Source organism: Toxorhynchites rutilus, chromosome 3 (genome assembly GCF_029784135.1).
Source record: "Toxorhynchites rutilus septentrionalis strain SRP chromosome 3, ASM2978413v1, whole genome shotgun sequence".
NCBI lineage: Eukaryota > Metazoa > Arthropoda > Insecta > Diptera > Culicidae > Toxorhynchites > Toxorhynchites rutilus.
Genome location: NC_073746.1, coordinates 2254312 through 2282287, shown reverse-complemented (window position 1 = coordinate 2282287; position 27976 = coordinate 2254312). Strand labels below are relative to the sequence as shown.

The 27976-nt window shown below is 39.2% G+C and overlaps 1 protein-coding gene and 1 long non-coding RNA gene across 2 annotated transcripts; one reads left to right on the top strand and one right to left on the bottom strand.

Moving 5' to 3' along the window:
- Positions 1–27957, bottom strand: LOC129779308 (uncharacterized). Its single transcript, XM_055786714.1, is given in 11 exon segments — positions 1–102; positions 161–370; positions 433–930; positions 985–1068; positions 1128–1368; positions 3315–3510; positions 26533–26647; positions 26729–26938; positions 26998–27516; positions 27590–27673; positions 27733–27957. Coding segments are annotated over 11 exon segments (2472 nt in total). The 5' UTR covers positions 27946–27957.
- LOC129779000 (uncharacterized) lies at positions 10206–11144 on the top strand. The gene is made up of 3 exons (XR_008743544.1): positions 10206–10236; positions 10297–10547; positions 10620–11144. It is a non-coding gene; the product is annotated as an uncharacterized LOC129779000 (long non-coding RNA).
- Positions 27958–27976: the final 19 nt, after the last annotated feature.

The window sequence follows — 27976 nt, the reverse complement described above, 5'->3', positions numbered from 1 at the left end:
TCATTTGTAAATTCGCCTGAGGAGTGTAAAAACGGAATAGGACGTGTTGAGTAGCGACTGGAACATCTCCAATGTCATCGGGTAAACATTTCCCACTTTTATCTGAAATGATAGTGATGAGTATTTATTGTTATTTCAACCATAATCGACCGCTACTGACTTCCAGAGGCCGTTGGGCACGCATAATAACCAACAAAAGCTTCTTGCGGATACTTGTGTCCATCTCGCGCCAGTGACCGCTATACACGGCCTGTGCGATGGCTATACTTTCCTCCCGAATCTCATTCCCGTGCCAATAGAAAGCGAATATTTGGGATAGTATCATAAAAATGTACGAGACCACAATCACGATTTGGGCAAATTGTTCGATCTAAAAAAAAAGCCATAATTTTAAAACTCCACATTTGCCACATGAAACCACTGAAACGTTACAATATTCGACAGAAACAGTAAAGCGCACAGCATCAATCCGAACGATAAGAACTCTTCCATACAGATGTAGGTCACCAAATCATTCAATTCATGCACATAGGCGATTATCGTGGTGTGTTCTTCGATAATTGAATTCAGCTTGCCGTTCAGACATTCGTTGCCTCTCAGATTCCTTAACTGATGCTGCACCTTTTTGATCATGATCAGCCCAAACAGAGTACACGAGGCGAAGAAACTCGTAAACGGAATGTACATACAGCAGCCGGGAAATGTTAGAACTGCCTGAATGACGAACAGCACCTCATACTGGGGCGATTGCAAATTGTTCACTCCAGGAATCCACATCCCGTACGGAAGCCCCCTTTCCGCCGTAAACAACGGATACACGACGAAACACGTGCTGATGAATGCCCCCAAGCCGAGGTTTGCGTAGGAGATAATTCTGGCTCGTTTGGTGAGAGTCCGCAACAGATGCTGAATTTCATCATCTTCCATTGCCTGGCGGAGGAAACGCGGTTACATTATCGACTGTTTCTAATGTTGGTCTCATACCTCAATTTCACGATAAATGGAAGCGATTTTTCCCAGAAACTTCTCGTAAGTCTGCCGTCTGTACACCAAAATTACCGTTCGCAGCTAATGAGAGCGCAATTAGAACAAATGGGAACCGGATGTCCCGCACAGGAGTTACTTACCACCGCGTTGAAATACAGCACTGCGAAATAGGCGTTGATAATCAGCACATCGATGTTGCCCCACGCCCGATAGAGGTCAGCAAACATGAACACATTCATCACGCTCACCGGGATGATGCTAATGTAGCGCATGTAGTCATGCTTCAGGATAAAGGACCAAAAGTGCCAAACGCGCAAGTTGACCGATATTATCGGACAATTTAGCAGTTGCTCACTTGTCGGTATCATTGCGCTGGATGGACTGAATTGAGACATTAACTCAGTTCAATGCATCAATCTGCTTCGTCCTATATCGGGGCGTATCACACTGGAAAAAGTGTCCCTCGAGGTGTGTTATTACGGTTGTAAGTATGTTATTGATTCACTAGAAAATTATAGCTTCCGAAGGTGACAGGGAAAACATTGCCATTGAAATCTTCCGTTATACCTTAAACGCCTTCTTTGTCCTATTGAAACGGATTTATTTCCTCTTTCAAATTACGTCTTGAGTGTGAGGATCCTTTTGAATGAATTATTCATTCGAGTTGTTATTCAAATATATGTAAACTAATGGCTCGAATCCCAAAATTCTTCATATACAAATTAGTACCCCATCATCGAAAAATGAGTAGCTTTAATGTCTTTCATTGCATGGGTTAATCACAGGACAAATTTCTTTCTATACGCATATTTTTTATTAGGCTAGAGGAAAAGAAATCTTGTATGAAAATGAACACTTCATCAATTTTGTAGAAAGATAGAGAAATATGCACCATTTGATTTTGCATTTATCTCAATCGCACTTAAAAAAGTTGAATGCAAAAAAATCCGGATACACGTAAAATGCATTTACTTACTTGTTTTATGAATAATATTATATTTATTCTGATATTTCTCCAAGAGCTGTTGTTAGTTTTTGAGAATTACTCATTCCATTCTCTATCTGAAACCCTGCAAAGTCCTGCAACCTTTCGGAAAACTCCATTCGGATGTTTCTTGAACATGTTTGATCTTTTTGTCATTCGATATTTAAGTGTCCTACGAACAGTTCCAAGATTCGTTCAATTTGTTATAAGTATGAAGTTATCTTCGTACAACAGGATTTCTAGATTGGTTAGTATAACTCATAAATATTGATTGCATAGCCACTAGGAATAATGCTACGGACAAGTGAGCATTGTCGTACACGATTATCGACTTACTTGATGTTTCACCCTCAAGATCTGTTGGCAACTCTTAAAAGTATTTCTGATTAACTGGAAACTGGTTAACAAATTTTGATTTAGTCTGTTAAAGTGTAACCCGCGACGCCGGGGAAGCGCGCGAGTTCGTCGCGACCGGAGATTTTGCGCAGATAAGCGGTAGGCTTAAGCGCCACTCCCGCGAGGGAGACCGACCGCCGTGTTTTATCCTTGCCCGGCAATGAGACACCCACTGAGGGCGGGTTTGTCCTTTTTCTCACAAACCTGGTTATTTCCGCGACTCTTCTGCGCTCTCTGAAGGACCCGCGACACAGTTGGTCCGCGGTCCGTGATACAACCACAAAACTGAGAACCACGGCTGGTTCCGAGAACACCGCCTAGGCCGAGAATCTCATCATAGGACCAATTTCAAATATCGTTAATCCCACCCACCTTGAAACTAGCTTCAGAGAACGTGAAGCGGGGGTTGGAATATTACTGCAACAGAAAAGGAGCCCCAACCCTGGACTCAAGACTTATTTCCTGAAAAAGTTTCGATTTGTCGGTGTTTCGGCTACACGCCAGCCAGTAAAGATGCGTCCGAGTTCTTTTTCTAGACCTCTATAACTTTCTCAACAACATTTATTCATTCGTTTTTTTAACTCTCTTACACATAGAACTCAATAATCATATCAAACATAACAACCATCATTATGAACATTCAAACATCAATTCAACAGCAATTATATTTTTTTTTATAAATCACATATATACGTTGGTTTTGAACCTCTACCCATGGGATTTCTAATCTGTTGCTTTTCTAACTAACCTATCATTTCATCTGCGTTCATGCCCTCCTTTACCGACGATATTCTATCGTCGTCGGTTATTGCTCTATATTTAGCATGCTCTATTTTGTGTGTGGCATTGTGGCTTTGTTAATACGTGTGTGGCTTTTCAAATTTATTTCTCTACATGCGCATGTGTTAGAAAGAAACGAAAAGAGTACTCACAACCTAGGCATTACGTGAATAGCCGGCGGCTCTTGCGTGCATGGGAGACGTGGGCGATGAATCCGCCGATGAACTCTGGTATTCGAGCCGCGGCTGGTTTTCCTTTTCCGCGAGTGTTGTAGCGCTTACGAATGGGATGCGCGGTCACCTTCAATAGCGTTCGGGGCTGGATTCCAACGATGGACGTGGAGTCGAAAACGGCTCTTCCTCCTATTTTACACAACAGAAAAATTCCACACAAGAGCCACATTTAGTTTACACACGCCACGTGCCACATTTGAATATAGAGTTAACCTATTTATCGTTTGACGGATGCACTGGAGGGTATTTCTTGTTACAATTATTTGAACAACCTAATTCACTCTACAAATAGAAAAAAAGAACTCTTAACACACTAACTAACGTGCACCTAGCACCAACAATACCTTCCGGTTTCAAACTCGCGATTTAGACACAAACTACACCGCTTTCGCCACGGCCAAAGTTGAAATGGGCGAGTATCTGATTTGATCCTCAGATCAGCCCGGCATTCTTTAGAACCGGAACTACGTAATTATTAACGATGTTAATAATTCCATAGTTTTAACCGAAGTTCTTTATGGTTGTACCCGTCTCGTTTTTTCCACATTCGCGGTTTTTACGCTCCCGAATACAGTCCAAATCGAGTTCGCCGGGTTTGGAGTTTCAAGAACAAGAAACCCGCCGAAAGACTCTGCTTTTTTGGGGGAAAATGTGTTAACAAAAAAAGGAAAGCATGAGTCTTCTAAATACGTATTGGTCAGTGAGTGTCTTCGCTAAACTCAGCCGCCGGATCCCATTCAGCACCCATTATGGCTAGTCGCTCAAATATTCAAAGCGGAGAGGCTCTCGCTCTGCCATTCACCCAACAAACAGAAGGGAGGAACTCAGATCCACACATACGAGATTGTGTGGGATCTGACTTCAAATTTAAGAAACGAGGGGCTTCCGTATGTCGAAATCAGTACCGTGCTACATCATTCCCTGCTTAATTTTTTTGGCCTGAACCAATCAAATTTTCGAAGGCGAAAATAGAGTCTCCCTTTGCAGAATTGTTTAATAACATTTTCGGGGTCATATGTGGTCATCGTCAAAACTGAATTGACTGACCATCAACGCTTTACAGCTCCGGTCTCCAGCGAAATGTCATGTGAACCACTGCAAAGGTTAACTCTAAACGCCCATCATATTACAGAGAACTAACTAACAGAAAACTACTGAACTGAGAAACAAGAAAAAAAACTCGAGAAAAAAAAACATCAATCGATCTGACCTTCAAGAGCTACTATTAGTTGACAATCCTATTTACACAAAATGAAGAAAAAATATACTCGAAATTACCCAAAACTATAACTAAAGTCTTTACATACTCCACTTCTCATTAATAGTCGTCGAAGTAGAACTGCTGTGTTTTGTTTTGTTTACGTTTTATTTATAACCGTCTACTGTGTGTTTTCCGCACCGTAAATTGTTCATATATGTTTTGCCGTATATCCTGTGGTTAATGTTCCCATTACCAGTGTTAGTGGACATTAAAGTGACTTGTATGGAACATTTTGTGGATTTTAAAAGTCCTCTGTAATTGTTTCTGTCTGCGCTATTCATTTGCGTTCGCATTGTTTATGTACATCAGCATCACTCAACAGAATCAATCGCAAACTCGTTGAACATACTGCCTACATCTGGGCGTTATCAACTACCGTCGTATAGTGGTGAATTGAACCGAATTGCTACAAATTGTCTTCATTACCACAACAAAATGGACACCTGCAATGTTTGCACGAGACCGCTGAACTCAGGTAGGGCAATAACCTGCAGCGGAACATGCGGTACGGCATTTCATCATACTTGCGTAGGACTTACTAAGGTCCAATATTCATCTTGGACTGCCAGTGTTGGGCTGTTCTGGTTCTGCAATGCTTGTCGCTTGAATTTTGAGCCAGCCGTCTACGACCGAGAAAAAACCATCATGAAAGCTCTACGTGAGCTAATGATTCGGACTGATTCAATGGATACTCGTCTAGGAGTCTACGGAGAAAATCTTCGAAAAATTAACTCAATAATTTATGGAAAACAGCAACAAAATCAACAAAATAAACCAACACATCAATCAACGTTTTTGCATGACCTGAATCGCCTTACTCTAGATGAGACTTTAGATGATCGCACAAATAATACAAGGTCCTGTTGCGATACATCGTTCTTCGAGGTTATTGATGAAATCAACGGCACAATTGCACGACCAACAGAAAAGTTTGTAGTTGGTCCCAACAAGCGGGTGCGGATATTACCATTTCAAACCACCAATATATCCCGTCCCACGAGCAGCATTCCACCACGTAATAACCTTTCGTGCCAATCCACTCCAACACAAACTCTGAATCGTTCGACTATTGTCGATAATATTACCACCCAAGATGCAGGTAATCGGTCTCGCATCGACTCTGATGCTGCATCGCGTGTTAAGACGGGATGCACTACAAGGCCCAACACCGCATTCCTGAAAGTGGCAAAAAAGGATCAAGCTGACAGCGATATGGTGTCTTTCTATGTTACCCCCTTCGCACCGGAACAGAACGAAAACGACTTGAAGAAGCATATTCATGATATTGTTAACATTGACTCATCTTTATTAAAAATCACCAAGCTAGTACCGCGAGGGAAGAGTCTAGAAGATCTCTCTTTCGTATCCTTCAAAGTTGTCATATCAAAAGCCGTATCTGAAATTGTTGGTGACTCATGGTACTGGCCTGATGGGGTAACCGTACGTATGTTTGAGCCTAACCAAAAAAACGGATCATCCATCCGTCACCTAACTGCAACTTAGATCATCGCATCACAGGACGCACAGAAATGAGCACTATGGAAGACTCCTCTCCGTCTGACACAGTCGTGCTGCATCCTGAGTCTAACCAGCAGTGTCCTAGTCGTCCTGGCTCTGTGTTCAGTTCTGGAGACGGGGTCTTCCGTGCTACCCCCTCTGGCAAGTACACTCTAAATACGAACATTTCATACGTTGAAAATCCTTCACATCGCAGCTTCTCCAACTCTGATAGTCTTCATCACCTGGGACGCAAACCGTTCAGTATTATGGGAGACTCTGAGCCCCCCAGCACAGTCGAGCATTTCCTGCCTGCGTTCAACAGTCGTCCCAGGCCTGTGCTTGGGTCTGGTGGAAGAGTCGTCCAGCCTGTAATATCAGGAAAGTATCCATTGTTTTCATCTTGTTCTCCACATAATGGATCTTCGCGTTACAGCGACCGTGTCCCGTGTAACTATAACACACTACTGGAAGATAACGTACTCATCTATTACCAGAATGTTGGAGGCATCAACACGTCAGTGGCTCAATACAGATTGGCTTGTTCAGACGCCTGTTACGACATCTATGCATTCACGGAGACATGGTTAAAAAGCAGCACACTCTCTAGGCAAATATTCAGCACGGAGTTCACAGTATATCGCACTGATCGGTCACGAGACACGAGCCCCAAAAGTAATGGTGGTGGAGTTTTACTTGCCATTCGGTCAACTTTTCAATCTCGACAGCTCCATCCACCGAATTGCACTGGTGTTGAACAACTGTGGATGTCCTTCACTCTACAATCAAAATATGTATTCATCTGTGTAGTATATCTGCCTCCCGACCGAGTAAGAGATTCTGAATTGATAAATCAACACATAAATTCTCTCTTCTGGATTGTATCGAAGATGAGTACAAACGACGACATTCTTGTTATTGGTGATTTCAATCTATCTTCACTCAAATGGTGTGTAAACGATGCCGGATACCTCTATACTCAATCCAGTTGCTCAAACATTGGACCCTTAGCGGCTGCCCTTCTGGATAGTTATAGTACTGCAGGTCTCCGTCAACTGAATAGTGTATCCAATGCGAATCATAGACTGCTCGATCTATGTTTTCTCAGTCAGGAGCTAATTTCCAACTGCTCAATTTTTGAGGCACCTGAGCCACTAGTGAAACATTGCATCCACCACCCACCTCTACAAGTATCGCTAAAATTGTGCCAGGCTTTTCCTTACCGAAACGCCACAGGAAGCATCTCATACGACTTTTGGAAAGCTGACTTCGTTAGAATGATCGCTTTTCTCGACAACATTAAATGGGATGAAGAAATGCGAGGTTGTGACGTGAATGTTGCATCGAATATATTTACAAGTATAGTTGGTTACGCAATCGACCAGTTCGTACCAAAGAAAATTTCGCTCTCACTAATTCACCCTCCATGGTCCAGTCATCGTTTGAAGCGCCTAAAAACCTCTAAGCGGGCTGCTCTGAAGAAGTTTTGCAAACTGCGAACAGAAGAATCGAGAAAGAAATACATACGAATCAACAAACAGTATAAGGCGCTCAACAAACATCTCTATCGCAATCATCAGTATCGTCTTCAACATAAGCTTAGATCTAATCCCAAAAGTTTCTGGAATCACGTGAAAGATCAACGTAAGGAATCCGGCCTTCCTTCCACGATGTCCAATGGAGATCGGGAAATGTCTACCGTTGATGGAATCGCCGATTTGTTCATGGCACATTTTCGCAGTGTTTTCGTTAGCGAAGTGGTTTCTGATGAACTCGTTTCAAATGCTGCAAGAGAAGTTCCCATGCACTTAGCCATTGAACCCCTTCCACATTTATCGATAGATGACGTCCGTAAAGCTGGTCTTCGTTTGAAAAACTCCACCTGCATTGGTCCTGATGGAATCCCCGCCTTGGTGATTAAATACTGTATAGACGTCCTGAGTACACCACTTGCAGCCATATTCAACCTCTCATTAAAATCTGGAATTTTTCCTAACGGTTGGAAGGATTCTTTCATTTTTCCTGTTTTTAAGAAAGGCGACAAGCATTCTGTTACGAACTATCGAGGCATTGCCGCATTGTGTGCTGTGTCCAAACTTTTCGAGTTAATCGTCCTAGACTACGTTAAACACAGTTGTTCCAGTTATATAGCTGCTGAACAACATGGATTCATGAAGAAAAGATCAACATCAACAAATCTAGTGCAATACACATCATTTATAATCCGCGAGCTTGATAACGGGAAACAGGTTGATGCTGTCTATACTGACTTCTCGGCTGCGTTTGACAAAATCAACCATAAGATTGCTGTTGCCAAACTAGAGCGGCTTGGCTTCCATGGTGCACTCCTCAACTGGCTTCGATCTTATCTCACGGGTCGTCAAATGTCCGTCAAAATAGGTGATCATGTTTCTCAATCTTTTCCTGTGTCATCTGGTGTACCACAAGGCAGCCATCTCGGTCCATTCGTATTTCTGCTGTATTTGAATGACATTCACTTCTCAATCAAATGCCAGAAGCTGTCTTATGCGGATGATTTCAAGCTGTACTTTGTCATAAACGATCGTACTGACGCAGTTTTCCTTCAACAACAGTTGGACATATTTGCTGAGTGGTGTCAAAACAATATGATGATACTGAATGCTTCGAAATGCTCTGTCATCAGTTTCTGTAGGAAGAAATCACCCATCTGCTTCACATACTCTCTTCGTGGGCAGTCACTAAACCGAGAGTCTATTGTGAAGGATTTGGGAGTAATGCTTGACTCTCATCTCACCTTTAAACAGCATGTGTCATATGTCGCCAGCAAAGCATCTTTTCTGCTTGGATTTATCTTTCGCTATGCAAAGGATTTCAGAGACATTGCATGTTTGAAAACCTTGTACTGTTCAATAGTCCGCTCAACTTTAGAATACTGTTCAGTAATTTGGGCGCCGTTCTACAATAATGCAGTCAATCGTATTGAGTCCATACAGAGAAGATTTGTACGCTTTGCTCTTCGAAAACTACCCTGGAGGGATCCCGTTAACCTGCCAAGTTACGAAAGTCGATGTAATTTGTTGAGCCTGCAACTTCTAAATGTGCGTCGAGACCTGTCTAAGGCAATGTTTATTGCTGATCTATTACGGTCAGATATAGACTGCGTTGCACTTCTCCAACAGTTAAATATACACATAAGACGAATAAATTTACGTTCCCACCCGTTTCTGAATATTCCGGCATCTCGTACAAACTATGGTGCAAATGAACCTCTGACCAGCATGTGTAAAATATTCAACAAATGTTATCATATATTTGACTTTAATCATTCTCGTGCTAGTCTTAAGTTTATGTTTTACAATATTTTATCACCATGACTATTGAATGTATAACTTGTTTGTAATAATGTAATAATGTTAGTGTTATGTATAAGATAGTTTAAGTAAGTTGTATCTGTTGGTTTGAATGTAATCTGTTGATACTTACCTTGTGCAAATATAAAAAAAAAAAAAAAAAAAGAAAAAAGACGATGTGCTGGACTATAGAAGTATTTCTGGAGATGTAAAAAACGTACTATCGACCTACGTCGAAAAAAATAACTCGATGGATATTGTTCATTCCGCCCTCAGAACTCTATCCGAGTAAAAAGGAATGAAAACAATATCCATCTTAAATTTGCCCGAAATTTCTTCGGATATGGAAACTACTTTGGAAAACTCCAAAGATTGCGTGCTTCCTCCGAAGAAAAATCTTAAAGTTCGTCAACCTCAATCGTTGGCATGCTCCAACGATGAGATGACCTTTTTCCTAAAAAATATCACAAAACAAAACTAAATATTCAACCAATCATACATTCATGCACCCCTCGCTTACAAGCGACGTACACTCATCCTCCCAATACACTCACACAATTCACTCAAGCTATTGCCAACAAAACAGTGTTTGAGAAGTAAACAAACCGGAGCGATGGTTTGGTCAGTGAAGTAATTTTTTAATTTATGTGTTTCACACGGACGATTCCGTGTTTATGAAGAAAAACCTTGTGAGCGATATGGACGACAATGAAAAAGGAAAGTAGAAATGGTGACCCAGTTTCCTATATTTTCGAGCGGTTATAGGTACAATGTGGACCGAGCGACGGAAACTACTGGAATCTAATCCCGATTTCCTTCCCGCAGGCTCAATTACCTGTATTGAGTGAAACGGCATCACTGCAGCGATTGATTTTCTCTTTCTCGCTGAACTGTCAAAACACGGATGCGAACATTATAATATTGAAGAAACAGTCTCAAATATCAACTGGTTTTTGTGTACTTATTTTGCAGTTAGAATACTTATCGATGCGGAAAATATTGCTAAAGTTTCTCTGCCTCGGAAGCAAGCAAATAAAAAAACAGCATAAGGAATTCCCAAATCGAATTATGGACAGGTAACAAAAATGCTTTATGTAATGTTTGTTTATATTATATATCATCTTACCTCTATCTCAACATAATTTCAGAATTGAATTCCACGATGGCACAATGGCAAAATAATGTTCCATTATTATTGAGAGTAGCAGGAACAGCGAAAACATGCAACTGATTTGGATGATTGAAAGAAGCTTATGTGTAGTTTTATCCAAAATTCAACAAACGGCGAACATCCTAGAAAATATAGCGAGTCAAAACATTTTTTTTTAATCTTTATTTTTGAGACTTTCAGCCTCCTGGGCTGGTTCGTCTCAGGAGTGTAAACATTGAAGAAAATTTAAGCATTAAATTTGACAATTTGCACTTGACGAACAATCGGGAATGGCGAAGCTCTAGGAAGCGAAAAAACAGAATGCTGGATGCTGCGTAAGGTATTTGGGAGATCATCGGTGCTCAATACAATACTGTACGTTTAGAAGAACAAGTGGCACTTGAATAATTGACAAGCACAAATCCATATATTATTTATGATTATGAGGATGTGCCACTTTACTTCAAGAAATCAACGCAATCTCTATGTTTCCTATAATCCCTATATAGAAATATATGAAAATGTAGAATAGGTAAATGAATGATTATATATTGCATTTATGCTTTTCTTCTTGACATACTTTGTATTTCAGGTGGTTTATTGCAAGTCTGTTTAACAGCAAACTGAATTCATATCCATGATTCAACGTATCCAACGTATCCCGTATCAATGATTTATGCTAAATGCTCCTGCTGTCGATATGGAGCACGAATGTGACGAACACAATCGAACGAGGAAATTTCTGATGAATGAAAGCACCTGTTGGAATTTCGTTTATGACGATACAAACGCTACGAATGGTATAGGATATCGTAACAGTGAAGATTAACTACTATTCTAAGAGGTCGTTATGTCTTGATTTTTGCATATGGATGCTGAGCATGTTTTGCTTATGATCGATGAGCTAGAGAAACGCCGGGCAATAGCGACTAAAACGCACAAACACTAGAGCCTTCAGATTATTGTATTTTTTATATTTTCATCTTTGTAATCTTATAATTTATAGATTTCACTATAATAACTATTATAACAAGAACAAAATAATTTTTTATAAACAACGGTGGTCTTCTTTTTTTTTGTTTCTTATTGCAAGAGAACAGATTAAGCCATAATAAGGGTCGAGTAGTACTTCCATCGGTCGACGTTGTGCCAGATTGGCACAGTTTTGGCTCGTAATTGGTGGTCGAATGCGAAGGTTGGGTCGACAGAATTATTGCAATATGGCTCGAAGTCGGCATCGTTGTCGACAGCATTTTCTGGGACCGATTCGGCACAACAATGTAGAGTGGGGAGTCGTTCCAATTTTACGATGTTAAGCTTTTTTCTCTTCTCTTTTTTTCAGATTAGGTTCGACAAGGGGAGCAGCATCATCGATTGGACTGGAATGTTGCTGGGGAAACGACCGAACGAAGGACGAGGACGACTAGGATGGGGACCAAAACACTGGAAAGGGCTAGGACAGGACAATTCTCGACAACAACTGGAGGAAACAGAGGACTTAACAAGGATATTCGAGAAATTAATCCAAGAAAAACAAATAGAAAACGGGAAAGGATGGCAGCAGCTATGGACAACAACTGAAAAATACATCACATAAACGGGAGCATCTGGGACAGGACACTGATTCGGGACTATTCTACAGGATGGGACAAAGGATGCGAGCTGGAGGACAGTGACGAACCGGAACCACAACGATAATAATAACAAGTAACTTATTAAATCTAAATATTTATTAATTTTTACATATTATTTTAGGAACTAAAGTGACGAAAACATAATAAACTAAACCGAGAGAATTTCTTCGAACAAAAACAAAAATAAACTGGAACGGAAAAATAACGAGAGAACAAAAACAAGCGAAAAAAATATGGAACACAAACAAAGAAAAAACCGTGAGTGACTATATTTTTAAATAAATTAACTAACTAACCTAACTAGATATAAGACTAATACTAGAAAATAAGGGTTAGGGAACTAGGAAAAAACTAATAAACTAATCTACTACTAATTTATACAAGTATTTACAACCCGAGTCGCGTTTTCCACTTGACTCGGTTCCGAAGGTGGAACTCTTGTCTGGTCTTTTCGTTGGGATTCCCGTTAGTCGTCACTTCGGATACATAGCTTTCAAAACAACTTGATTCTACGGAATCAACCAATCGAGAGGTTTATCAAGTCTCTTCTTCTTCGGACTGCTCTCTAGTGCTGAGGCGCTCTACTCTTCGTTTCTTCACAAAGTCCACTACTGATTGTTTCAAAAGTCATCATCAGTGCTCGCTTTACGCTTCACGGTACCATGACCGCTACTTTGCACAGGTCATAGCTCCGACTCGTTCATTTTCTTCGTGAACTTTGCTACTTTTCCCGGATCATTGTGAGCTCTCAACTCAGACTTCAAGCAATCCTCCAAAGAATCAACGATTCCTCAATCGATGGGATTCGACGTAGGACTTTCCACATAGGTGTGTTTTTGTTATTAGTTCCTTCATGAAAGGTATCAAATGCACAAATAAAAGAGCATTCTTGAACACTAGGTTTACGAACATTTCTTATATACTTATCTCTACGAACACGCAACACACATATAACTTAGGAAGAAATTTAATCATATACTATAAGTTAAAAACGAAAATATGTAAAATTGAGGTTTACAATAATATTAATTCAAAAAAAATTGTTGTATTTCTTTTTTCAATACTCGAACCAAGCCACTGAAACTTTCAAAATCTTTTCGCACTCTGACATCAATTGACATTTTGCGTTTCATTCTTTCTTTCTTTTTGCCTTTCGGCAACAGTTGTTTATCGTTTGTTCATTTGAGATAAGGATATCGGATAACGGAGATAGCAGATCGAGGTGTCGGTAGGGTAAGTGGGGGCAATTTGTGGCCCCAAAGCGAATCGCCTAATATTCCCGAACCAATACGGTCTAAATGAAAAAAGTCACATTGTGCACTGAGGTACACTTGTTTTCTCTCAATCAATCATGCTTAATCATTATATCAAGCTTCAAACTATCAAATATGTAATGAAATAAAAGAGATGATTTTTTGACATTAAAATTTGATGTGAGGTGATTTGGATCGAAAAAAACATACTTATGTTCATGTTAAGTAATTCAGCATAATATCACAATCATTAACCGTGTTCTGGGACCGATACCACCAAGACACCTGGTCAGAAGCCAAACCATCAAAATTGCACTGATATCATTTCGAATTCTGCATGAATCTATTAACTGTTGTTCGTGTATTTACAAACTGTTCCGATGCTTTGTACAAATAAAATCCGTCCTTAAAGGTGTGTGTTCACGCTCTTCCTTCTTCTAACGTTGTCTGTCCATTCTTTTTTTTTTTGTAATCCCGCGGCATCTGGAACCGATTAGGTCAAAGAAAAGTCTCATACATGTATGACCAATTCACTCCACCGAAACATGACCATATAACCCCACATTGCTTGAGCTTGGGCTTGATCTTGGGTAGACTGTACAATTCGTAGTTGCTCTCGTGATTGACCTGAACCAAGCAAATTGCACAAAGAACACACAGAATGACGCATGGGACTAGCAAATCATTATCGTTGTGCAATTTTCGGCGATTTAAGCAGGGAATCTTAGTATGATATTAAAGCTCTTATTCTTCAAATATTTTTATATTTAAAGACGAAGGATCCATGAGAAACCTGAGGAGGTCACCGAGAAAAACCTCTATATATATATATATATATATATATATATATATATATATATATTTTTTTTTTTTTTTTTTTTTTCACGTTCTAACATCAAAACTCTATAACTTTCTATAAGACACTATTTCGATACGACTCATAGTTTTTTAAATTTAAATTATCAAAGATTTCTCTTACTAAAATCGATACGCCCTTTTCAGCTTCCAGTAAGAATTTTTGACGATTTTAATCGAAGAATCGTCAGGAACTTTATGAAATGAAATTGCATTAGGAAAGATAGAAATTGGGTGTCAAAGAACAAATTGCAGAACAGTTAGTGAGCTTTAATTTGATTGATAGAAACAATCATTTTTTTTTTCATCTGTATTATAGTGATTTTCAACTCATTTGGTTGGTTCGTCACTTTTTACTTCCATTTTTGGAAGAATGTCGGGAGTGAGAATTGAACTCGTGACCTTTAGCGTGAGAGACATGGATGTTACCACTACGCCAGATCGCCTCCCAAGAAACAATCATATTTGTCATGCATTTTTGTGGTAAATTTAGTAATAACCACTACCTTCTGTGTTTTTCACTCCCAAAATGTTATTTAAATCAATTAATTCAGATATTTCACAACTATATCCTGTACTGAAATTACTATCTTTCGAATAGTAGCAACAGAATCCTCCTACATATTGTACTTCTTGATGTAGAGCCAGTTTTAGCCAATAGAGCTTGAAACAAAAAAGAAGTTCAATAACAAAGTTCGAACATATGCGTAGAAGGATTTTTTTTTCAAATATAATTCTCTATCACATTTTGAAAATCTGCGGATCCCTATGATCAGAAAGTACCGGGAATTATTAAATAAATAAAAATAGAGTTAAATTTCAGGCAAATTTATTTTATCTCCTTAAAAATATGATGGATGGATGACACATGTCCTCCGCATGTCCCGCATGCATGGTACGTATAAATAAAAAAAAACTGTAATTTCTGATCACAGGGTATGTAATTTTTTATGTGAGATCGACTCAATTATGTACAGGATTTAATTATATACAGTGAAAAGAAATTGAAAACAGTATAAAGTCGAGTCCGCCCTGTATTTCAAATATTAAAAAAAATCTTCTCATACTGTATATAATCGATTCCAAAATTGTATATAAACGAATCATATATAATCGAGTCCGATCTGTATGTGTTCATTTGCTTGCTGTTCGAGGTTTCGAATCTTTCCCTAAAACACTTTAAAAAAGGGAGAACATTTTTTTAATAAGTCACAAATTTCCAGATATGTAGACGCATCTCTACTTTCTTGTTAAAATGATCACGTTGAATAAACTAAAATGAGGCGATGTCAAGCAAGCACCTTTCTGTCATTTTTACATCTCCGAAGCAACTTCTCATCATTCATCTGTCAATTCCTGCTTCACTGCCGGTGAGCTAAAAGTTGTTATTCAGTCAACGTCGTCGGGAACAGAAACAACACTGGCAGGAGAAAGTATTAATCCACAGTTTCTGTCTTTACAAACAAATGAATGGCCAATAGTATTGAAACATGCAATCAATAATCGACCCAGAAGGTTTATTGCAAAATTTTAGAATAAACTTAGATGAACACTTTCAGTAGTCGGTGTAAATTCTGTCGAAAACTAAATTAAATGAGATCGTAATACAAGGAGAGACTAGAAAACACGGGGATTTGTCACGTCGAATGGCATTAATATTCCAGGGTGCTCCAACTCAGTAGATCCTATTCTCGGTGATTCCGTGGAAGGAATACTCGAATTTATGAAGAGGTTCTCAACATGGGGTTTAATAACTTTGTTAATTTAATTCTCAGAGCTAGATATTTTCTCAAATGAACCGGATGTGGAAGATCCCAACACAGATTTTAAACTTGTTAACTCAAGCGCACGCAGCACGGCAATGTGTTTTCCATGAGTAGTAGTTTGCCCACCATTTTGCATTAATGTGTAACAATGTGCGACAAACAAACAACATATTCAATAATGTCACTGCACCATAATCATATCAACTTCCAAGCTGCTCTTCGATGCACTCTTTGAACAAAATCCTTTCGAACGTAATATGATATCGAAAAAAGGAACACTCTCGTGTGCCCCTTTACCATAAGCCCACCCACATGAGCTTGCTCAGTCATTGCAATAGAACACGAATGAAACATCAGATAGTAAAACTTCTCATCTCGAGTTAAAAACAATCTTCAGAAGAAGCCTCATACTGAATTGAAAAAAAATAAAGTGAAGAAAGAAAATACAGGAAGGAAGAGAAACTTTTCATTGCCTTTTTTGCTCCACCAACCAGAAGCAATTCGTCCGCGCTCTTCAGAGAAGAAATACAAACCTTTGGGACAAATTGTGCATTTAGCGTTTTCTAGCCATCAGCAGTGAATTGTTCAAGAAACGAGAAACGAAACGACTAAACGTTTAATCTTTCCTATTATTTGCTCTTTTATTTATTTTCCGCCAAATGCTAGTGATGTTAAGACACACACTCGAAAGTCATGTTGTCACATACATACATACATTCAGATATAAATGTATCCCTGAATAAAGGGTGTGTCACATCAAATTGCATCACGGAAAAAACGCTGTAGAAATTCGCCCAGTAGACCGATCCTTTTGAAAATTTTAGACAGTAAAATAAAAACTATTAAACAACTTTTGGCATTTTCTTTTTATTCATACTTCGAGCCCAAGCCCGTATGCTCGCACCTTCCTCTTTACACCGTCCATAAGGTTCTGTACAACGTCAGGTTGTAGTTTTTTTTTAACAGAAATCCATTTTCTCTTGAAGTCCGCCTCCGATTTGACAACTTTTGGGTTCTTCCGGAGGGCCTGCTTCATAATCGCCCAATATTTCTCTAGTTCAAACTCAGGGCCCTCAATTGACCATCTTTGTGTTGTTATAGAATAACTACGTCCACGCAACCATCATTAGCGATGGAAATCGATCCACGGTCGAAATAAGATCGATTCATCCATACAACTGCTCTGCTCTGCAAGACACATCGGGCTGCTGTTCTATAAATAACTCAACAATGATCAATATCAACTGTCTCCGCTGTCCGGTCTGCTGAACAATGGATGAACAGAAAGAATACCCTTACGCCTAAATGGCTACTACTGTGTAATTTACCATAATGTAATGGAACAGAAAACTTAACGCCTAAATGGCTACTACTAACTTCTGTGTAATTTACAATTTATAGAAACATAAACATATGTACATGTACACGATTGAAACCCGGCTCTGTTACAGCTAAAATGCTAATGAGCCTAACAAATAAATAAATGAGATAAAAAAAAACTATTTCTCTATTGGGCGAAGCTCCGGCGCGTTGGGCGGGTTCATTTCCTTTGGCACGAAGGTGACCCCGTTGACTTCGTACCACTCCAACACGTCCTTTGAATAGTGGCACGAAGCGAGATCCGGCCAGAAGATGGTCGGGCCCTCGTGCTGCTTCAATAGTGGTAGTAAGCGCTTCTGTAGGCACTCCTTAAGGTAAACCTGCCCGTTTACCGTGCCGGTCATCACGAAGGGGGCGCTTCGCTCTCCGCAAGAGCAGATCGCTTGCCACACCATGTACTTTTTGGCAAACTTGGATAGTTTCTGCTTGCGAATCTCCTCCGGAACGCTGAGTTTGTCCTCTGCGGAGAAGAACAACAGGCCCGGCAGCTGACGAAGGTCCGCTTTGACGTAGGTTTCGTCGTCCATTACCAGGCAATGCGGCTTCGTCAGCATTTTGGTGTACAGCTTCCGGGCTCGCGTATTCCCCACCATGTTTTGCCTTTCGTCGCGGTTAAGAGCCTTCTGAACCTTGTATGTACGCAGGCCCTTCCGCTGCTTGGTCCGCTGGACGAATGAACTTGACAAATTCAGCTTATTGGCGACATCCCGGACCGAACTTCTCGGATCACGTCTAAACTGCTTAACTACGCGCTTGTGATCTTTTTCACTGACGGAGCATCCATTTTTGCCGTTCTTCACCTTCCGGTCGATGGTTAGGTTCTCGGAATATCGTTTTAGTACTCTGCTGACCGTGGATTGGACGATTCCCAGCATCTTACCGATGTCCCGATGTGACAACTCCGGATTCTCGAAATGAGTGCGCAGGATTAATTAACGACGCTCTTTTTCATTCGACGACATTCTTCCAAATTTACGAAAAATTGACAGTGAAGCATGGCCAACGTGATCTATACACTTTTATCTGATTATAAGCGAAAGCTGAAGATATAATTCCTAAAAATTAAATTTCTACAGCGTTTTTTCCGTGATGCAATTTGATGTGACACACCCTTTACAATTTTTTGCGCGAGACTCAATGGAATTTCTGCTGACATGTCGACGTTAGTAAACTACGAGTAGCGATATTCATTGACCATTTTTTTTATGTGGTTCCAAACTTCTTGCCTATTATTGGGAACGCGTGACGCAAAAAAACTACTGTTCTTCGGAACTTTCGCCTTCAATTTGCTATCCTAAACCCTTTGCAGTAGGTTTGCTCTAAAATAATTTAATTATGTTCGTGATAGAATCTACCAAAATAAGAACTGGAGTTAGCGATAAGCAGCTACTGTTCAATCTCAACGTATATTTATTCCTACTGCGATACAATACAATGTTGGCAGTGCGTCACATCGACTGAACTAAAACAAAACTTACTTCACACTAGCTCTCGTGGCGATGCTCCATTCAAATTCCAAGCACGATTCGCTCAAGGAGAAAACAAACTTTATCCTATTCCACTCCAATTTTCAATAAGAATTAACAGCTCCAAACAAGTTTCAACACAACAGCACTGGAGCAGAATGCTTCTCCAACTTTCAGTCGAAATACACTATCTCCCGAAGTGGAAACAAACAAATCCAACAGTTCAGTTTAATGGACTCCTCCAACGGCTCGAAACTCCTGCTATGTCATGCTGAAGTTGTTATGTTGCTTGTTTCATCAATCATTCCTATGACAGCGCGGAAGCCACTTGCGGGTTGATATTTGCATTAACACAATTGCAAACCACCAGCAATTAAACTGCATCGGCTCAGTTGTAGATTATTGTGGTTGACGTTGACATCTGCATTGAATCCAATCAATATTCGATGCTTGTTCGTTAGCTACTTCAAGAGACTTCTGGAAAATGGAAAACAAATTTGTCGACACAGGATTGATTATGTCACTCAGGTTCTGTACATGTAACGAAACACGTAATCAATATTCCAAATGCATCTTCTAATCTAGATCCACTCTAGAAACAAGTTATCTTACCTTGAATCCCTGGAGCTACCGATAACATCGACAATTTCTAAGCTACGTGCATGAAAACATAATCTTTTGTTCAAGGTTACGATGCGAGGAGAGATCTCCGATAATCTGATTTCAATTCTCGAAACATGGGTAAAGTTATCGCTAGCCAACACACAACAGCTAGAATATAAATATGCCCTGTCCAGGAGTTCTTTTCCTCGGTTTGTCACATCCCGTCCAATGGCGTTTTGATTGCAAGACATCCGTTAGGGAGAATTTCCGGGGAAACAGAATGGAAACGTAGATGAAAATGAAGATTAATAACAGTTGACGCCAGAGCTGACGCCTCGTTCGTTCATTTGGGACTTCCGAGAGTTCCACCGGTCCGATGATTGATTGGTGTTTGATGCGAAGAGAAGTGATGTGGAGTGATTTCCGTTTGAGATTTGGGGAATTGGTTAGCCGTAGATGTACAGCCTGCACCGACGGATACTGATTTTTCCTATTTTGGGACATTTGGCGTGAGCTGGAGATTAAATCAATGCTCTCGTAACGAACTGATTGGGAAGAATACGTAATGAGCTCCGTGCAGATATCCTTCATTTTGGTTTATTTTGATGTTGATGTCTACAGCTCACAAATCTACAAACCATGTACACACAGCCTGCAACAGCCCTTGAAATCGTCCATTCTGGTGACCATCATGACAAGTATTCTTCCCTCGTTCCACACCGAAGAACAGTTGACCACCTGCAATACATACTAATAAGTCCACGGCACAACAAGATAAACTACAGGAGAAAAGGTTGTATATTTTCAATGCTCTGTGTGTTCTACTTTCTATCTGGAGAATACAACCCTAGGTCGCCATTTTCTGTGATACCTTCGTCTAAATACACTATCCTAGCGAAACTAAAATGTCAACAGCATTTAAGTATTATAACAGGCGTTACGATAATGTAATTGGGAATTTTTTGGTATTTTTATTCATTTAGATTCAAAAATGATTTTTTGAGGTTTAATAACCTTTTGCTTGTTATGTTCTTGGAACATATTTCGTATACTATCGAAACTAGTCGCCGTCGACTCAATTTGTACCAACCCTATGTAACCATTCCTAGAAAATGCGGTCACTGTCCAACTTCTATGTGCACACAATTTTGACGTAGGACTGCGTCTTTCATTTCTGTACCGGAGTGTAACTTGAAAGATTCGAAAACGATAGAGTGACGCTGGAATGCAAGGTTTTGAACGTTAATACCTCTTTACCGGCTGAACGGAGTGGTATAATAATCACTTCATTCGAAAGATAAAATGCCAAAGAGTTATATGACTGTCACTTATTGGCCCAAAAAATCGTTTCAATAGATTAAAAAAATCTTTGGAAACAGGCTATTGAAATCATAACAATCTAGTAACAATCAGGCTGTGATTTCTTTTACTCACTTGAAAAAGCGCTCGGGCAAAGGAAGATTTGCGCATTTGGTTCCCGTGATGCAATCGTATCCAAAAGTTCCTTTTTGCTGTATTTGAATTTCATGTTGATAACAATCGTCCACTCATACACTAATAAGTAAAACTTTCAAACAAATGATCACAGAGCCAGCGGTAGTCCTACATCTACCTTGCGGTTGTATTACACACTTCAGATTTTTACTATTTGCAAGGCTTCGCATGGTTTTTATCCGTCTCTCGTCATGCTGACCCACATAACAATGTATTGAAAAAGGCTGTGCGTACCTACAAGCTTCCGAAAGGATGACGATTCGCGGATTGAAAAAGGCTTCTTTTCAGAACGGAGTTTTGATTGAGTATGCTGCAGTATACTCAATGTACATGTACAGATTGCAGATGCAGGTGGCCAACCTAAATCAAACTCTGTGTAGTTGGGGTCACACAATTTGTTATAATAACCATGTCTTTCAAATCTTCGATCATATTTGTACTTCCCTTGTTATCTACATATACAGCCATTCCATGCCAAACCGACATAGTTTATATATAGACGCGCATTTTTAAATTTTTATAAGGGTGCTCATCTTCTTTTTAGGATGGTCCGAAAATCATTTTTTCCACTTTATTTTTTTTCAAAAAATGACTTTTTTTAAAATCATAACTTTTTAGATTTAAGAATTGAGTGTGTGTGTGTGTGTGTTTTTTTTTTTTTTTAAAGAGGTGAGGAACGCTCTACCAGCCTTACCTGGGAAGGGTTAACCCAGACGTCGAGTGGGGATCGCACCCACAAAAACCAAGCCCTCTACTCGTTGCCTTATTCCCCCTGGGACCACATCTAGGCGACTACTTCAGGGGGCGGCTGTGCTCATGCACTTGTCGAGTTTTCAACGCTAACTAGCGTTGTCCTTCCCTTTTTCTCAATATTTTTTCCTTTCTATTCGTTATTAATTCCACTGCGCTGATGTCCTCTTCGCAGGCATCCATTTACCCGTCGAGACGTGAACCGATTAGGAATTGCCCTCCAACTTGACGCGCAACCCGTCACAGCCGCCCGGTGTGTGTGTGTGTGTGTGTGTGTGTGTGTGTGATTATCAACATTGTAATAATTTCCTTATATCCCATCCTTTTCCTGAAAAAATATGTCACCTTTCTAAACTCGAGTCCCCCGCGAGTAATCGGTTTCCCACATTGTTTATATATATATACATATTTATATATAAACACAAAATTGTTTATATATATACATATAGTTTTAAAAATATATTTAAGAATTCGGCTCCTTTAAACTTATATAACTAAGCCTGTAAAAATAAACGAATTTAAAAAAAATCATAAATTTTGAACTACTGGGCCGATTCAGATGATCGATCATATCAAACCTTTTAGCTAGTCTTTTTATTGGATTTGGTTTACATAATGATCGATTGCATTCATTTTTAGTTGTTTACATGGCTTTGGACTACAGGGCGCTATATTTTTTGAAATATTTTTTCTTGGGAGCTGAAGATTTCCAAAAAAACATATCCAAAAATCAGAAATGTGTTTTTTTTTTCGTTTTTGAGTTATTATATTTCCAATTTAACATGTTTTCAGTCTTCGTTCAATATTTCTCCACGACTCGACTTGATTAGATCTATGCGACAAGAATCTTATTTTTTCCCAAGTGTAATATTTTTTTCAAAATAGATAAGCCAGTTTAAAAGTTGTGATTTTTTGTAAAAATAAATTTTTGTTACATTAGAGCAACTATACTAAACCTGCGGCCCACCGGACTCTTTTGGTTGGCCCGCCTGGCCCGTAACCATTTCTGTATGTGTAACAATCACGAAAACTTTAGAAATCATCTAGAACACATGAGATGAGAAGAATGGAGTTTGACACATTACACATTGGACATTTACAAATTAGTCAGTTGTCTAGTTAAGTAGTATTAGTAGATGAAATATCTATTAAATATATTTAATCCGATCATTAGGGCTAATCCTGTTGACGTTAGTGAATAAAAATAAAAATATGGATATGAAAATAAAAATCATCTATTTTTCAATAGTTTTAACGTTAGTGCTTATTTTAGTTCTGAACTGATTTTGATGGTTTGCATTCCAATCAAATCGGAAATTCGGAAAAAATTATTTCGCTACGTTACAATACGGTTCCCATATCCACGAATTATTCAAAATAAGAAACACGGGAAGAATACACATTTTTTTTCGTGTTCCCGTTACGAGTGTAAATCGGTTGCACGAAATACAGATGCAGTATTCGTTCTACGGAAAATGTGGCTAGAGAAAATATTGCAACCTTAGCTCATCAAAATTGGAGAAGTTCCGGTCAACCAGGCCATGATGCATCGATCGAAAAAGATAATAATCGGACGGAGCAATGTCCTATATTTAGGATTCTATTTTCGTGATATCAGTTATTTTTTCCGGGTTAAAAGAGATTTTCTGCCGTTCTGCGGCTTTTGAGATGTTTTGTTCTACGTTGGAGATGTAATTTTGCTGAGAGACAGACAGTACAGTGCATATTAATGCTTAGAATTAATTTGAGAATCTACTAAAATTGCTTCACGAAACGTTCGCGCTAATCACTCAGTGAAAGCACTCATTTATCGGCCATTATTATTGCGATTAAAAATTGATATCGAAGAGTTTTCTGATTGGATTTCTTTAATATTTGTTCTAATGATTTCTTAGTTCTATGTTAACAATGCTGTCGTTTCTTGGACATCACTCTTCTTAATTTTTTTTTGCGGCCCGTGATACCATGACTAACACTTGTTTGTGGCCCCTTCGGAAAAAAAAGGTTGAGTGCCGCTGCACTAGAGTATTGTTTAGGCAGTGGAAAAACGTTAACAAGGTCGAAAAATAGATTCACTAAGACAATCCCAAAAGCAAAAGATCGTATACAAAGCTCGTGTAACAAGGAACATTAACCGAATGACCACGATGCCAAAGTAATGCTCTGTATTTGGTGGGATCAAGAGGGTGATCAGCTATGAGCTACTAAAACCCGGTCAAACGATCATAGGAGACTTCTACAGGTAACAATTGATCCGCTCAAGCGAGCTATTGCCGAAAAACATCCGGATCAAGCGAACAGACACGAGTCGATACTAGTGCGTCATGACAACGCTCAGCCTCATGTTGCTGTTCGAATTCTTTTTCTCTGTCGGTTATGTTCATCCCCTCAAAAATTTGTCTAAATAACATGATCTAGGCAACCATTTCACAGGTTCCAAATAAGAGATTAAATGCTTACCAAACCTGACTCTCAATTGGACCGTATGTAGCAAGTAGCGCCTTTGCGGTCGGAATTATTTTTAATTGAAAAAGCAGTGATGTCAAACTATGCACTTGTATGCAGAATATGTATAATTTGGGAGATTATGAAAGATGAACAAGATTTATTCATTTTTATGTAAACGTCAGGTAAGTATTTACTAAACATGTGTTCTAATGTTTTGTTTTGATATCAAAATAGTTGCTATAATTCGTATGATATTTTTCGAAACAGTCCCTAAACGGCAGTTCAGTTGTTTTTTTTTTTGAACATACAATGCTCTTTGCCGCACCTCAAGCATGGGTGACAACTTTTGTTTATACTGATTACCGTTATGTATTATTCATAGGAGCATCGTTTGGATTCTTGAACAGTATCTCTAGGCATTAAAATACTTCTTGAAAAAGAGTATTGTTGCAAAAAGTAAAAAATTAGTATACTTCTTGCTATGGTGGCTGAGAATAGACAAACGACCGCAAAAAGATAAACTTCGTAACAGCACTTGGGATAAAAAAAAGTCCGTAACCTATTATTCCAACTCGAGTTCAGAAAATGAGATTTATCAACGCTGGAATGGTAGTAAAGTTTGAAGAAAGAATTCACACAACACAATCACCGGTGAAGGTGAGTGAACTTCAATCTCAGAGAATTATTTTCAACGGCTGTTCCAAGCCAACAATCAGATTTTTATTTCTCTGAATGACAAATCTGTTTAGCCTATCTCTTGATCGTAGTGTTCTTTTGATGCAGGATTCGGTTCACTGGAATCTAATTTGTTGCCAAGTTCTCTTTGATATACTACGATTATTTCACAACAACGTTTAGGAGAATATGTCCTGATTTCTAACTCATTCAGAGCACCAAGTTTCCAAACCAAAATTCTTTCCGTCAATTAAATGGAATATGATGAATAATAATATAGAATGGAACAGGCACATGATGAATAATTTGAAAAAGAGTTAAACTTTTGCCAAGTCCATAGTTTGTGTTGCGGCAGTTCATTAGAAAATAAGTTATCCGCATATTGTAAACCCTATTCCCAATTTAAATCACATCTAGTACCATTAAACTGCGAGAGAAATATTTCAAAAGTGAAATTTTACAACAGTAGTTACTCTCACTACACATTTGCTCTCCCGAGATAAATCGCAAAATTAAGCAAGAAAATTTATAAACCTCAAGGGAGATAATTCTTTGTATCCGTTTCAGCATCCAGTTTAATAATGTTCATCTTCGGAATACGACATGTTTGAGCAGAGTCAACCTTCTTTTATTTTATACTTTGAAGTTGGCTTCCATCCAGAGGGATCCACTTTGGATTAAATTCATCGAGTTCGATTAAAACCAACCATTTAGAACACGTTCCAAATTTCTGTCCACTTCAATGATAGTTTGAAATAGCAATAATTTCACCTCTTATAGTTATTGACTTTAAAGTTGAGAAGAATTGGATAGCTTTCTTGTACCATGATAGAAAGAAAATTTCAGTAAGCGCTGTCGAAATACGACGGGATATATGCCCAATTATTCTGAAATCCTATCTGTGCAAATAAATCCGGAGTCATTGAAATAAAATGTAAGTCAAATGAACTACAAAACTCTTCCAGATTATAATTCTACACCATAAAACAAGAAACGGATGTATCAAACTCGAAGTAGTCGGTATTGTTTCAAAATTAAATTGTTAAAAATGAAAAAGAAAGCGAGCGCATTTCTTTTTGGACCGATTTTTTGCAAACGTATTCGCGTTTGTAGGAAAAAAGAACAACTCATCAAATTGCGCTGGAATCAGCTAAACTAATAAATTAAGAAGCTGACGTTTTGATTGTTATGTTAGTTGAGAACTTGCAAATATTTTCCTTCAAAATCAATAATTATGGAACCACTATTCAGTTAAATTTTATGTTACCTTATAAATTTCCTCACAGATCACCAAATGCATTCTTATTCAAAGCGAAATAATCATTATTCTATGTTTCATTCTTCAATTACATTCTTTCAACAGACTCTTCAAATGGAATGAATCAATTGAAACATTTTTATTTAAAGTTTCAAGCATAAGAGCAGTTGAGTGCAACGATTACTGTTACAGAGTATGTCTCTATAGAGTGCAATATTGAAAGTTAACAGGGAGGTACGGTTGACCCAGTTTAGGCCCCGAGATGAATTGTGCTTCGCCAAATCAACAACAACACAACCAAAGTGCGAGGAAACTGTGCAGACTTCAACTTTTTTTGCTTTTTTAATTATAAACGCGTCGAAGCAGGGTGAAATACGAGTAAGATGCATTCAGCAGCGATTGGAACATCTCCAAAGTCATCGCATACACATTCCCCACGGTGATCTGAAACGAAAACGAGGGATGGAATGGTAACTAGGATAACGGATAATAAATTCCACCGAGGACTGGATGAGTGCCACTTGCCTCCAGCGGCTGCTGTGCCCGCAGCGTTATCAGCAGCAGCATTTTCTTAATTGAATCTTCGAGCTCAACCCAAGGGCCACAATAAGCGGCCTCGGCGATTCCCATGCTCTCCTCGCGAACCTCGTTTGCATGCCAGTAGAAGGCGAAAATCTGGGAGATTATCATGAAAATGTAAGCCGCCACGATGATGATTTGAGCTTGATTATCAATCTGAAATGTGGATCTGATGAAAATATTCATTAAATCCTAAGGGGATAGTTTAAACCCACAATATTTAGCAGAAACAGTAGCGCGCAGAGCATCATTCCGAAGGAGAGGAACTCGAGCAGACAAATGTAGGTCACCAAATCGTTCATTTCAGAAACATAGGTAATTATTCTTCTATGGTGCTGTACGAATTTGACCATCTTCGCTTTCAATTTTTCCGCGTTGCCATCTGTCATCGATTCTTCCTTGAAGGTCCGCAACTGACGCTGCAGAGTTTTAATCTGCACCAGCCCAAATAAGGTAGATGTTGCGAAAAAACTGGTGAAGGGGATGTACATACAACATCCAGGAAATGTGAGCACGGCTTGCATGACGTAAAAGATCTCGTACTGTGGCGACTCGTAGTTGTTTATCCCCGGGATAAACATGCCGTACGGTAGTCCTCGCTGACCGGTGAACAAAGGATACACCACAAAACACGTACTTATGATGGCTCCCAAGGCAAGATTGGAGATTGAAAGCAGCCTCGCTCGCTTTGTGTAATCCCGGACCAGCTTCTGAACGACGTCATCATCTATCAGCTTTATGAGTGGATATTGAAACGTAGAAGATTATGAGTAGAGGTTAGAGTTTTTACCAGATTGAATCACTTACTGAAATTTCCAAATACACTGAAGCGATTCGACTCAAGAATCCTTCGTACGTCTCATGATTATGAACCAAAATCAGCGTTCGCAGCTGCAAAGAGTCGAAATAGATATGGGCAACGATTCGAAAGCACCACAAAAACTGCTCACCACCGCGTTAAAGTACAACACCGCGAAATACGCGTTTATAATCAGCACATCCATGTTGCCCCAGGCCTGGTACAGATCCGCGAACATGAACACATTCATCACGCTGACCGGGATGATGCTAATGTAGCGCATGTAATCATGCTTCAGCACGAACGACCAAAACCGCCAAACGCGAGCGTTTACCGATATCAACGGGCAGTCCAAAATGTCCATGTCCGCGTACAAGTGAATCTCCTCCAACAAT